Here is an 11,016-nt window from a genome sequence, read left to right on the forward strand (position 1 = left end):
CTCTGGCTCCAGCCCGTGTCTCCTCAGGATTCCCAGACCTGAGTGTGGCCCAGGTCCTTGGCATTGGAGGTCTCCACAGATGTCTCCAGGTTGGTGACCTTTGACCCTAAAGGGGATGGGGTTCTTGGTCAACAGGTGAAGAACCTGACAGAGGAGATGGCTGGGCTGGACGAGATCATTGCCAAGCTGACCAAGGAGAAGAAAGCTCTGCAAGAAGCCCACCAACAGGCCCTGGATGACCTTCAGGCTGAGGAGGACAAGGTCAACACCCTGACCAAGGCCAAGGTCAAGTTGGAGCAGCAGGTGGATGATGTGAGTAGTAACAACCATGCTCCATCCCTCTCAGGTTGGGATTTTTCAGGCAACACCAATGGCCAAGGGGTTCCCAATCCCTAGAACTAACTTCCATGACCCCTGGGGCCCTTTTCTTTCTACAGTTCCTCACTAGGCTGGGTCTCTAATGCTTCATGCTTGCAGGGCTAACTCTGCTGGTTTGACTTCCAATCCCATTGGACTTTGGGTTTAGACGGGAGCAGAAGAGGATGCACTGTGGATCTCAGGTTTCCTACATCCTGTTCATTTTCTTTTCTCCACCAGCTGGAGGGATCCCTGGAGCAGGAGAAGAAGGTGCGCATGGACCTGGAGCGAGCCAAGCGGAAGCTGGAGGGTGACCTGAAGCTGACCCAGGAGAGCAACATGGACCTAGAGAACGACAAGCTGCAGCTGGAAGAAAAGCTCAAGAAGTAGGAGGCTGCAGCGGCCAGGAAGGGCTACTGAGGGTGTCTGGCCTGAGGGTTAGAGTGCAAGGTGCTGCAGCACCTCTGGCCAAGGCTGCTCTGGGCACACAGCCCCCACCCCCCACCTTCACCCTCGGGGCCAGGGGGAGGGGACTGGTCCTCGAATACCAAGGCAGGAGAGGATGGGCACAGAGAAAGGAAAACCACCTGTCACCCTCTTCTCCTCCAGGAAGGAGTTTGACGTTAATCAGCTGAACAGTAAGATTGAGGATGAGCAGGCACTGGCCCTTCAGCTGCAGAAGAAACTGAAGGAAAACCAGGTGAAGTTCTTCTGGGTGTAGCCACCGGGAGCTCAATGGCGCTCAGGCAGCTGAGGCTGTAGGAGCTGCTTAGGGTTCTAGATAGTATCTAGAATTCCAAGCCACCCGGAGGCCCCAACAGCCCTGACTTACAGGCACTTGGGAACATCAGCCTTCCCCTATTAGAACAATAGTGTCTTATTTCAGCAGGACTATTTGGGGGAGAGGGTGGGGATCATACTTACTAAAAGGGCTTCTCTTGCTGAGCTATGCTCCACCTCATGGGTTTTCTGCTCTGGGACAATTGGTAGGGCTCCGTTCTCCTCTAACCCTTACTTTTGGTGCTTCTCCCCACTTCATGGGGGTGAGAAGGGCCTTCATGGAGCACCTTGCCATGGGAAGCTCTGTTCTTATTCTTCCCGGGTATTTACCCTAGCCACTAACTCAGGCTGGATCCCCACAGAGCACCGTGATATGGAGTCAACTCCCGCAAACTCAAGCAAGTCACTCCCCATCCTGAGCCTCAGATTCTCCTCTCATCTGTAAAATGGGACTAATGACCCCTGCCTTGCAGAGGACCAGAAGAGACATTGTATAGGAACCCACTTTGTCAACCAGGAGGCAACATATATATGTTATTTTAATATAGCTCAGGCTAGAGAAGTGAGCCAGCCACTTGCAAGAAGATGTTCTTTTGTCTTTCGCATGGCTTTCTCATCCCTCTGCAGGAGGAGATTGAATTAACAGCCAGAGTCTCCCTTGCCTTTAATGAACCCTGAATTTTAATGTGCTTTTAGTCCCATATTTGTCAGAAGAGCCCTGGAAGCAAGGAAGGCAGGTACTCTCGTTCCCATTTCATAGCTGCAGAAGCTATACGGCCACACCTGGACATAGTGACCCCAAGGCCACAGGGACTCAGCTATTTATCCTCTCATTTTCTTATGAGACCACTAGTGGAGAGAGCTAATCTCCCCGCAGCATTCAGGGTCGATGGCCTAGGGTGCAAGTGACACATGAACACAATTCCCCTCCTCTGGGGGCTGCTCAGGGGCTGGTCTGCCTTCAGTGATACTCTTCCCTCCCATCTTCTTGGGTGCCCCTTCTGGGTTTTAGCCTGAATATTAGGACATCCCCAGGTTCTCCTAGCCTGGTCTGGGCAACCTCTTTGACTGTTGAACCCAGAACAACTGTGCTGTTATCCTCACCAGGTCTTGGCAGTGGGCTGTGGCTCCTCCTTCTTCCTGCCCAAGCTCTTGCACTCAGTCCCCATTCTCCATCCTGGGAGCAAGGGTCTGGTGGGTCTCTCTCTCCTGCTCCCAGGACCCCCTCACACACATTCCGTCACCACCATCCATAACCACAGGTGAAGGGATCCCACCAATCCTCCCCTCTGCTCCTCGCTAGTCAGACAACAGATCAAAATTGTAAATGGGACATTCTGCCAATTTAGTCAGGCCAAGGCTAAGACCAGAAGGTAGGGACATGATACAGAGGAGGGCACCCTGCTAGCACTCACCGGGCCTGGAAGGGAACAATTAAGCTGGAACCGAGCCCTGGGCCTAAATAAAGTAAGCCCTGGAGAGTGAGGAATATGGTTGATTGGAGTTTGTGGTTAATTCGGAAGATTACAAAAGCTTTTGATTATTTGGAGGCATACTGTTGCAAACATTTGGAAAATACAAGCACCAGCTTTCCTGCCTTATCATTAGCAGAGCAGAGCCTAGTGAATCTGTGGAATCTTTGAGACCCAGGACCTCACGGGATCTCAAGATCCCTCTCTGAAGACAGATTCTCAGGATTCAGGGCTGCAGATGCGCAGACTGGGTCTGAGATGCCCCTCCGGGAAATGCCTTGAGAGTTTGGCTTCAACCAAATTCCCGACGGTCTGTGCATTATAGGATGTTTGGCAGCCTCCCTGGCCCCTGCCCACTAGATGCCAGTAGCAACACCCACCCCCTCCCCAAGTCACGACAATCAAAAATGTCTACAGACCTTGTTGACTGTCCCCTGGGGTACAGAATGTCCCCTGGTGAGAACCACTGCTCTGCAGGACCTGGGTGCTTTGGCCAGGAGCCTTCTAGAGCCCTGGGGAGGGGGCTGTGATGGAGGGGTCAGGCGGTGGGTCTGAGCCCCCTATACCCTGCCCAGGCGCGCATCGAGGAGCTGGAGGAAGAGCTGGAGGCCGAGCGCACTGCCCGGGCCAAGGTGGAGAAGCTGCGCTCAGACCTGTCCCGGGAGCTGGAGGAGATCAGTGAGCGGCTGGAGGAGGCCGGCGGGGCCACGTCCGTGCAGATCGAGATGAACAAGAAGCGCGAGGCTGAGTTTCAGAAGATGAGGCGGGATCTGGAGGAGGCCACGCTGCAGCACGAGGCCACGGCGGCCGCCCTGCGCAAGAAGCACGCCGACAGCGTGGCCGAGCTGGGCGAGCAGATCGACAACCTGCAGCGCGTGAAGCAGAAGCTGGAGAAGGAGAAGAGCGAGTTCAAGCTGGAGCTGGACGACGTCACCTCCAACATGGAGCAGATCATCAAGGCCAAGGTGGGCCTCTACTCTCCTCTCCTCGCCCTCTCCTCTCTCACAGCCTCGCAGTGTGCCTTCCTTCCACTTCCTCTCTGCCATCGCTCTTATTCTCACTCCCTTCATCACCCTCTGGTCTCTCTCCCTCTCTCCCTTGCACCTGCCTTGCCCTCCACCTGTGTCTCCATCTCCTCACCATCTTTCCCTTCTTTAATTCATGCATCCTCTCCAGATTGTGCCCCTCCAGCCCCACCCCATTTCACCCCCCACCCCCTGCCTCTGTGCACTCCCCAACCTTGGCCCTCCCTTCCTTCCTCCAGTCAACCCAGCCCCTCCCACATTCACCTTTCTCTTGTCCCTTACCGCCTGAAGGCAAACCTGGAGAAGGTGTCCCGGACAATGGAGGACCAGGCCAACGAGTACCGGGCAAAGCTAGAAGAGGCCCAGCGCTCCCTCAATGACTTCTCCACCCAGCGAGCCAAGCTGCAGACGGAGAACGGTGGGTGCCCCTAACCAGCCCTGTGCCTGCCTCACGGAAGAGCATCAGTTGCCCCCTTCCATGGCCCACAAACCCTTGTTCCCACCTGCAGGTGAGCTGTCCCGGCAACTGGAGGAAAAGGAGGCACTGATCTTGCAGCTGACCCGAGGGAAGCTCTCCTACACCCAGCAGCTGGAGGACCTCAAGAGGCAGCTGGAGGAGGAGGGCAAGGTGAGGCCCGGCTACGGGGCAGCAGACAGGATTGATGGCAGCCCTGGGGCAACCAACCTCAGAAATGGAGCCTGGAAGCTGCAGAGAGGCCGCTAATGAAAAAACCTCCAGGCCAGGTTCTTCCACTCTTCAGCTAAGCCACACCCGAACATCACTGAGTGCCTCCTTTCTTATTTGGAAGGGATGGGCAAACTGGGAAGGTACCTTAAGATGTTGAGATTCCACACCAGCCCTCACCCTGAAGGAGGCCGGGGCTTGGTTGAAGTTCATAGATATGAAAAGGATCTGGAGAATGGGGACAGGGTCTTCCCTCCCACCTTCCCAGATGCTGAACCCACCTCCCGGTGCTGCCCTTCCCAGGCGAAGAATGCCCTGGCCCACGCGCTGCAGTCAGCCCGGCACGACTGTGACCTGCTGCGGGAGCAATACGAGGAGGAGACGGAGGCCAAGGCCGAGCTGCAGCGTGTCCTGTCCAAGGCCAACTCGGAGGTGGCCCAGTGGAGGACCAAGTATGAGACGGACGCCATCCAGAGGACCGAGGAGCTGGAGGAGGCCAAGTGAGTCCTGGGCAGCCCCCAACCCTGCTTCTAAGAGAGGAAGGCTCAAGAGGACATGGGTAGAGACAGGCAGAGTGGGCACGGGAGGCAGATTTGAGGTAGAAGAGAGGAGGTGGGGAGAAACGTGGTGGGCAATACAGGTGCTTGCGAGGGAGCTGGGATCCTGCACTCTGAGTGAACCCTGGCTGGCCCTGACTCACTTCCTGTGACGGGCGAGCTTTTGGCCCGGGTTATACCTGATGCTCACGTATAAGACGAGCAAAAAGCTTGTTGGTCAGAGGAGCTACCGCCGATCAGCCTGGGTGGGGAGAAGTGAGGGCTGCCATCCTGATGCCGCTTCCCGTAGGGAAGAGCCTCTGTTCTAGGCACCCGAAGCCCTGGCTCCCTGGAGGCTGGGGTTCCAGGGTCTGAAGGGCTGCTCAGTGTCCCAAGGAGCTGTGTGGGAGGGTCGGGCCCTCCTCATCTGGCAGTTCAGGGAGGGGCCGTCCCAAGGCCCCGCTGTTCCCAGGTAGAGTGACACACATACACCCAACCGCGCCGGGCAGGAAGAAGCTGGCCCAGAGGCTGCAGGACGCCGAGGAGGCCGTCGAGGCCGTCAACGCCAAGTGCTCCTCGCTGGAGAAGACCAAGCACCGGCTGCAGAATGAGATCGAAGACCTGATGGTGGACGTGGAGCGCTCCAACGCGGCCGCCGCGGCCCTGGACAAGAAGCAGAGGAACTTCGACAAGGTGGGCCCAGGCTGGGGACTCGCAGCCAGGGGCCAGAGCAGGCGGGCAGGCGGGAGTCAGGAACGTCCTCCCAGGAGGCAGAGGCTGGGAGGAGGCTGAGCCCAGGAGAGGGGCCTGGGCGCCCCTGGACGTGCGGCTGGGGCTGCCCGGTGAGCCGCGTCCCGTCCCCGCAGATCCTGGCCGAGTGGAAGCAGAAGTACGAGGAGTCGCAGTCGGAGCTGGAGTCCTCGCAGAAGGAGGCGCGCTCCCTCAGCACCGAGCTCTTCAAGCTCAAGAACGCCTACGAGGAGTCCCTGGAGCACCTGGAGACCTTCAAACGGGAGAACAAGAACCTGCAGGGTGCGGGCCCAGGCCGGGGGCGGGGGCGGGGGCGGGGCAGGGAGGGTCCGCACGTGGCGCCACCCAGCGGCTCCTAGAGGCGTGCCCCCCGTTGGAGCCCGGCTGCCCCCAGTTGAGCGGCCCGCCCCTCCCACAGAGGAGATCTCCGACCTGACTGAGCAGCTGGGCTCCAGTGGAAAGACCATCCACGAGCTGGAGAAGGTCCGCAAGCAGCTGGAGGCCGAGAAGCTGGAGCTGCAGTCGGCCCTGGAGGAGGCCGAGGTGAGGGCCTGGCTCTGCCTGCACCCCTGCCTCCGACCCTCTCCTACCCACCCCTGCCCTCCTGTCTCTGACTCTGCACTCTCCCTCACCTGGGGGTGACGCTGACCCAAGACAAAATCTATCAGCTCCTTATTCTGAGTCCAAGGTCATATACCCACTACCCATGACTACCTCCAAAGCCAAGGTCTGTGCAAAGGAAAATGCCACGCACAGCTTGATCATAGGTTTGTTTCCCACTGGGTTTATAAAGTTGAAACCTGGCCATCATAACAACCCCTCAGACGGGGTGGGAGCATGGGCTCCGGACTCAAACAGACTTGAGTTTGAAACTTGGCCTCAGGACCACCACTTTGTCATTGGGCAAGTTCCTTAAGCTATCTGTACCTCGGTTTTCTCGTCTGTAAAATGGCATCAGTTGTACACACCTCGTGAGATTTTATGCATGGCTATTATGAAGATTAAACGAGGTATCGTGCTTAAGCGCTTAATATATGTTAGCTATTGTTACTGTTCATTTGTAAGAACCTAGCGATAGCCCTGAGATTTGGGGCTTCTACAGGGTGAGAGACCTGGGAAACAAGGAGAAATGTTCGAATTTCTGGTTGTAAAAATCCTTCCCTTTTCTGTGCTATTTTAGATGGGTCAGGATCACGCAGTGTTGGTGCTGGAGGGTCTTGACAGTTGTGAGCTCAGAACACTTTCCTTGACAGAGGAAACTAGGGGTATCCAGCACTTCCTCCCCCAGAGCACCCGATGGCCTGGGATGCAGGTCCCCCCTCCCCATCTCTTCTCAGCTCTTCTCCTCTTGGTTGACACCTTGCATCCTCCCAGCCTCCCTCCCCAATGTACCCTGTTCCCTGACGTCCTCGGACCCTGTCTCCCCACCCACCTCCAGGCCTCCCTGGAGCACGAGGAGGGCAAGATCCTGCGGGCCCAGCTGGAGTTCAACCAGATCAAGGCAGAGATGGAGCGGAAGCTGGCAGAGAAGGACGAGGAGATGGAGCAGGCGAAGCGCAACCACCTGCGGGTGGTGGACTCCCTGCAGACCTCCCTGGACGCGGAGACGCGCAGCCGCAACGAGGCCCTGCGGGTGAAGAAGAAGATGGAGGGCGACCTCAACGAGATGGAGATCCAGCTCAGCCACGCCAACCGCGTGGCCGCCGAGGCCCAGAAGCAAGTGAAGAGCCTCCAGAGCTTGCTGAAGGTACCTGGTGACTCTTGGAAGCAGGAAGTCACCTCACCCAGAGAGGGGCGGTGGCCGAGTTGGGGGGTGGCGTCCCATCACAGCACCAGATCCCTCCTGCCCCGGGGCCGTCGCAGGCACCTCCCACAGGTCCCACCTGAGCCACCGCCAGGGGCTCTCCGCAGCATCCAGTTCAGCTGACGGCCTCCTGATGGGCCAGAGCCCAGCTGCCTCTCTCACGCCCACTCTCCTGATGCGCAGGACACCCAGATCCAGCTGGATGACGCGGTCCGTGCCAACGATGACCTGAAGGAGAACATCGCCATCGTGGAGCGGCGCAACAACCTGCTGCAGGCCGAGCTGGAGGAGCTGCGGGCCGTGGTGGAGCAGACGGAGCGGTCCCGGAAGCTGGCCGAGCAGGAGCTGATCGAGACCAGCGAGCGGGTGCAGCTGCTGCACTCCCAGGTGAGAGGCCAGGAGAAACCTGCCGAGCAGCAGAGCCAGGACACCTAGCGATGCTCTGAATCAGATGGCCTGAGAAAGCATATGTCCAGGCACATGGATCATAAATTATTTCATCTCTGGGACCAGCTCGCCTCTGTTAGTCATGGCTGCGGAACCACAACCTTGAGAAAGGGGTCTACACTTAAAAGCTAAGAGTGTCATGGTGGATTGGTGGTGCCTGGCAAAATCACAAATCTGGGAGTCGTGGAATGCACGCTGTTATGTGATATCCTACCTCTAGAAGACAGCCAGCCTCAGCTTGCTGTATTAAAATGGGACTTTTGGGCTTCCCTGGTGGCGTAGTGGTTGAGAGTCTGCCTGCCGATGCAGGGGACACGGGTTCGTGCCCCGGTCCGGGAAGATCCCACATGCCGCGGAGCGGCTGGGCCCGTGAGCCATGGCCGCTGAGCCTGCGCATCCAGAGCCTGTGTTCCGCAACGGGAGAGGCCACAACAGTGAGAGGCCCATGTACCGAAAATAAATAAATAAATAAATAAAATGGGACTTTTGGAGTTGAAAGAAGCACAACTGCATCTACTTGCAAACCAAATTCTCCACAGAACACCATTTTTCTGCAATCCCATACACACTGTTTTCAGCTATACTCGGTAATGAGTTTTTATGTCCATCTCACTGCACTGCCCTGTGGAGTTTTGTTCCGTAATCTAGTACATATGGGAATGACATCACCCACGGATGTGGTCCTCTCTTCCTTACCCCACTCCTTCTATAACTATAATCGCTTCCAGGATACAGTCCCTTTAACCAAGTTTTTCCCATTTTCCTTGGAATATTTTCATGCTCCTGCACAGACATGTTACTACAGAGCTCAGGAGTAGAACTACAGACCCTTTCCTGCTTGAAGTCTTTCTTCAGAGCCGAGTCCCTTTAGATATATTGTCTAGAATATATCTATTTTCATAGGAAAAGAGAAAGCAGGTGCAAAACAAGGAAAATACTAAGAACAAGACATGTTTTTAAAAAATGACCAGTTCTAATTTTCTCTGGGTAAAAGTGTAGAATCAGGCAGCAAAGCATACATTCAATAGTTTTCTTTGCCTTTATCTAGAACACCAGCCTCATCAACCAGAAGAAGAAGATGGAGGCAGACCTGTCCCAGCTTCAGGGCGAAGTGGAGGAGGCAGTGCAGGAGTGCAGGAACGCCGAGGAGAAGGCCAAGAAGGCCATCACGGACGTGAGTGACCGCTCCCCTTCTTGCCCTCCCCAAAAGACTCGAACCAGGCCTGTGGGTCCAGGCCAGGCCACTGTGCTGTAACAGCAGTGACTCTGCCACTCTGTGGGTTTGAGGGCCTCAGGGAGCAAACGGCAGGATGGGAAAGAGGTGATCCTTAATGGGAAAGAGGAGGCCCCGGGGTCCTGTTCTTTTACGCTCTCTGCCGTGCACAGGCCGCCATGATGGCGGAGGAGCTGAAGAAGGAGCAGGACACCAGCGCGCACCTGGAACGCATGAAGAAGAACATGGAGCAGACCATCAAGGACCTGCAGCACCGGCTGGACGAGGCCGAGCAGATCGCCCTCAAGGGCGGCAAGAAGCAGCTGCAGAAGCTGGAGGCCCGGGTGCGGGAGCTGGAGAATGAGCTGGAAGCCGAGCAGAAGCGCAATGCAGAGTCGATCAAGGGCATGAGGAAGAGTGAGCGTCGCATCAAGGAGCTCACCTACCAGGTGCGGGCGCGGCGGCTGCTCTGGGGCCAGGCTCTTAGGAGTGGACGTGAAAGCGCATCTCTTGCCCCCCCCCCCCGACCCACACAGGCCCCACACAGAGCCACCCAGCCCTCTTGCCACCTGCTCCTTGAGAAGCTGTCTTGAGATTAATTTTCTTTCACAATCTCTGCAGATAGTTTGGCTTGAGTCCATGAATTTTTCTAGCGAAGGGAAAATCTACTTCTACTTCTTGAAAGCTCTTTGAACCAGCATTTCCCCAGTTTTTTAATGACCTGAAGTGCTACCATGAAGGCTTCAGAACAGTCCAAGCAATCTTTCCACCAGTCTCAGAGGCAGGGGCATTGTGTGGCATTTTAGTGATAAAAGTCAGGGATGGGAAAAGGCTCAGATCTTCCATGGAACTTCTGGGACCACAAACAGAAGGCCTTAGAGAAAGAAATCCCAAAATGTTCTAAGCCCTCCATCTGTATAGCTCAGAGCTTATGCCTTTGACCTGTTATTTTCACAGTGTGCCTGGGCAGGAGAGACAGAGAAAGGGGGTATTGGTCCGTTTGACAGCTGGATATGAGAGACACAGGAAAGAGATACAGATGTAGAACTTCAGGTGTATTGTGGGCATAAGTGGCAATAGCATCCTAGCACATGCAATGATCAGGAATGATCACGCGACATTGGAGCCACTGATCCTGGTGCCCGATACCTGACCCAGTACAACGTATATTGGGTTATGATAGATTAGAATGATCTGGATTTTGATAATCCCTTCTTTCTGCTTTCCTCATTAGTCCTCTCTGGTCACGCCAGAACCACTGGCCAAGAGCACCTCTGGTGCTCCAGATGAGAGCTGGAACAGCCCTGATGTCTCCATATTATCAGATGAAGAAATCCCGTGTGGTTCCGAGCCCCTCCTCCCATTTCTCATGTTAGGGCCACAGCCCTCCTTGCTTTTTAGATCCTGGACTGAGGACCTTGCCATGCCCTTTGACCTATAAGTAGTGTCAGAGATGAAGTTTCCCCACCACCTCTTTGACCTGGCCTGTTGGAGGGAAGAGCAGCTAAGGCGTGAGGAGAAGATGGGGTGGTGAGGGAGGGAGAGATAATCGCTCCTGCCACCCCCCAAAAAAACTGGCTTCTCCCGTCCATATGCCCCCAGACGGAGGAGGACAAGAAGAACCTGCTGCGGCTGCAGGACCTGGTGGACAAGCTGCAGCTGAAGGTCAAGGCCTACAAGCGCCAGGCCGAGGAGGCGGTGAGTGACCCTGATGGGGCCCAGGCCTGGAGGAGGGGACAAGGAGCCGGCCCCCAGGCTGGGAGTCTAATAATCCCTGGCTCCTCTCCCCTCATCCCCCCGCCCCCCCGAACCCCCGCAGGAGGAACAGGCCAACACCAACCTGTCCAAGTTCCGCAAGGTGCAGCACGAGCTGGATGAGGCAGAGGAGCGGGCGGACATCGCCGAGTCCCAGGTCAACAAGCTGCGGGCCAAGAGCCGCGACATCGG

At 56.2% G+C, this 11,016-nt stretch overlaps 1 protein-coding gene across 1 annotated transcript; it reads left to right on the forward strand.

Moving 5' to 3' along the window:
- Window positions 1-135: 135 nt before the first annotated feature.
- Window positions 136-11,011, forward strand: LOC113616880 (myosin-6-like; the record flags this gene model as incomplete). Its single annotated transcript, XM_027100249.1, has 16 exons — window positions 136-312; window positions 598-743; window positions 967-1,057; window positions 3,185-3,574; window positions 3,926-4,052; window positions 4,144-4,262; window positions 4,623-4,819; window positions 5,365-5,548; window positions 5,722-5,887; window positions 6,024-6,148; window positions 7,044-7,352; window positions 7,593-7,796; window positions 8,905-9,030; window positions 9,243-9,518; window positions 10,672-10,767; window positions 10,889-11,011. Coding segments are annotated over 16 exons (2,856 nt in total), but the record flags the coding sequence as incomplete, so codon positions are not given.
- Between the last annotated feature and the right edge of the window lie 5 nt (window positions 11,012-11,016).

This window comes from Aethalodelphis obliquidens, unplaced genomic scaffold (genome assembly GCF_003676395.1).
Source record: "Aethalodelphis obliquidens isolate GAN/ISIS:26980383/991018 unplaced genomic scaffold, ASM367639v1 scaffold738, whole genome shotgun sequence".
Classification (NCBI taxonomy): Eukaryota; Metazoa; Chordata; class Mammalia; order Artiodactyla; family Delphinidae; genus Aethalodelphis; species Aethalodelphis obliquidens.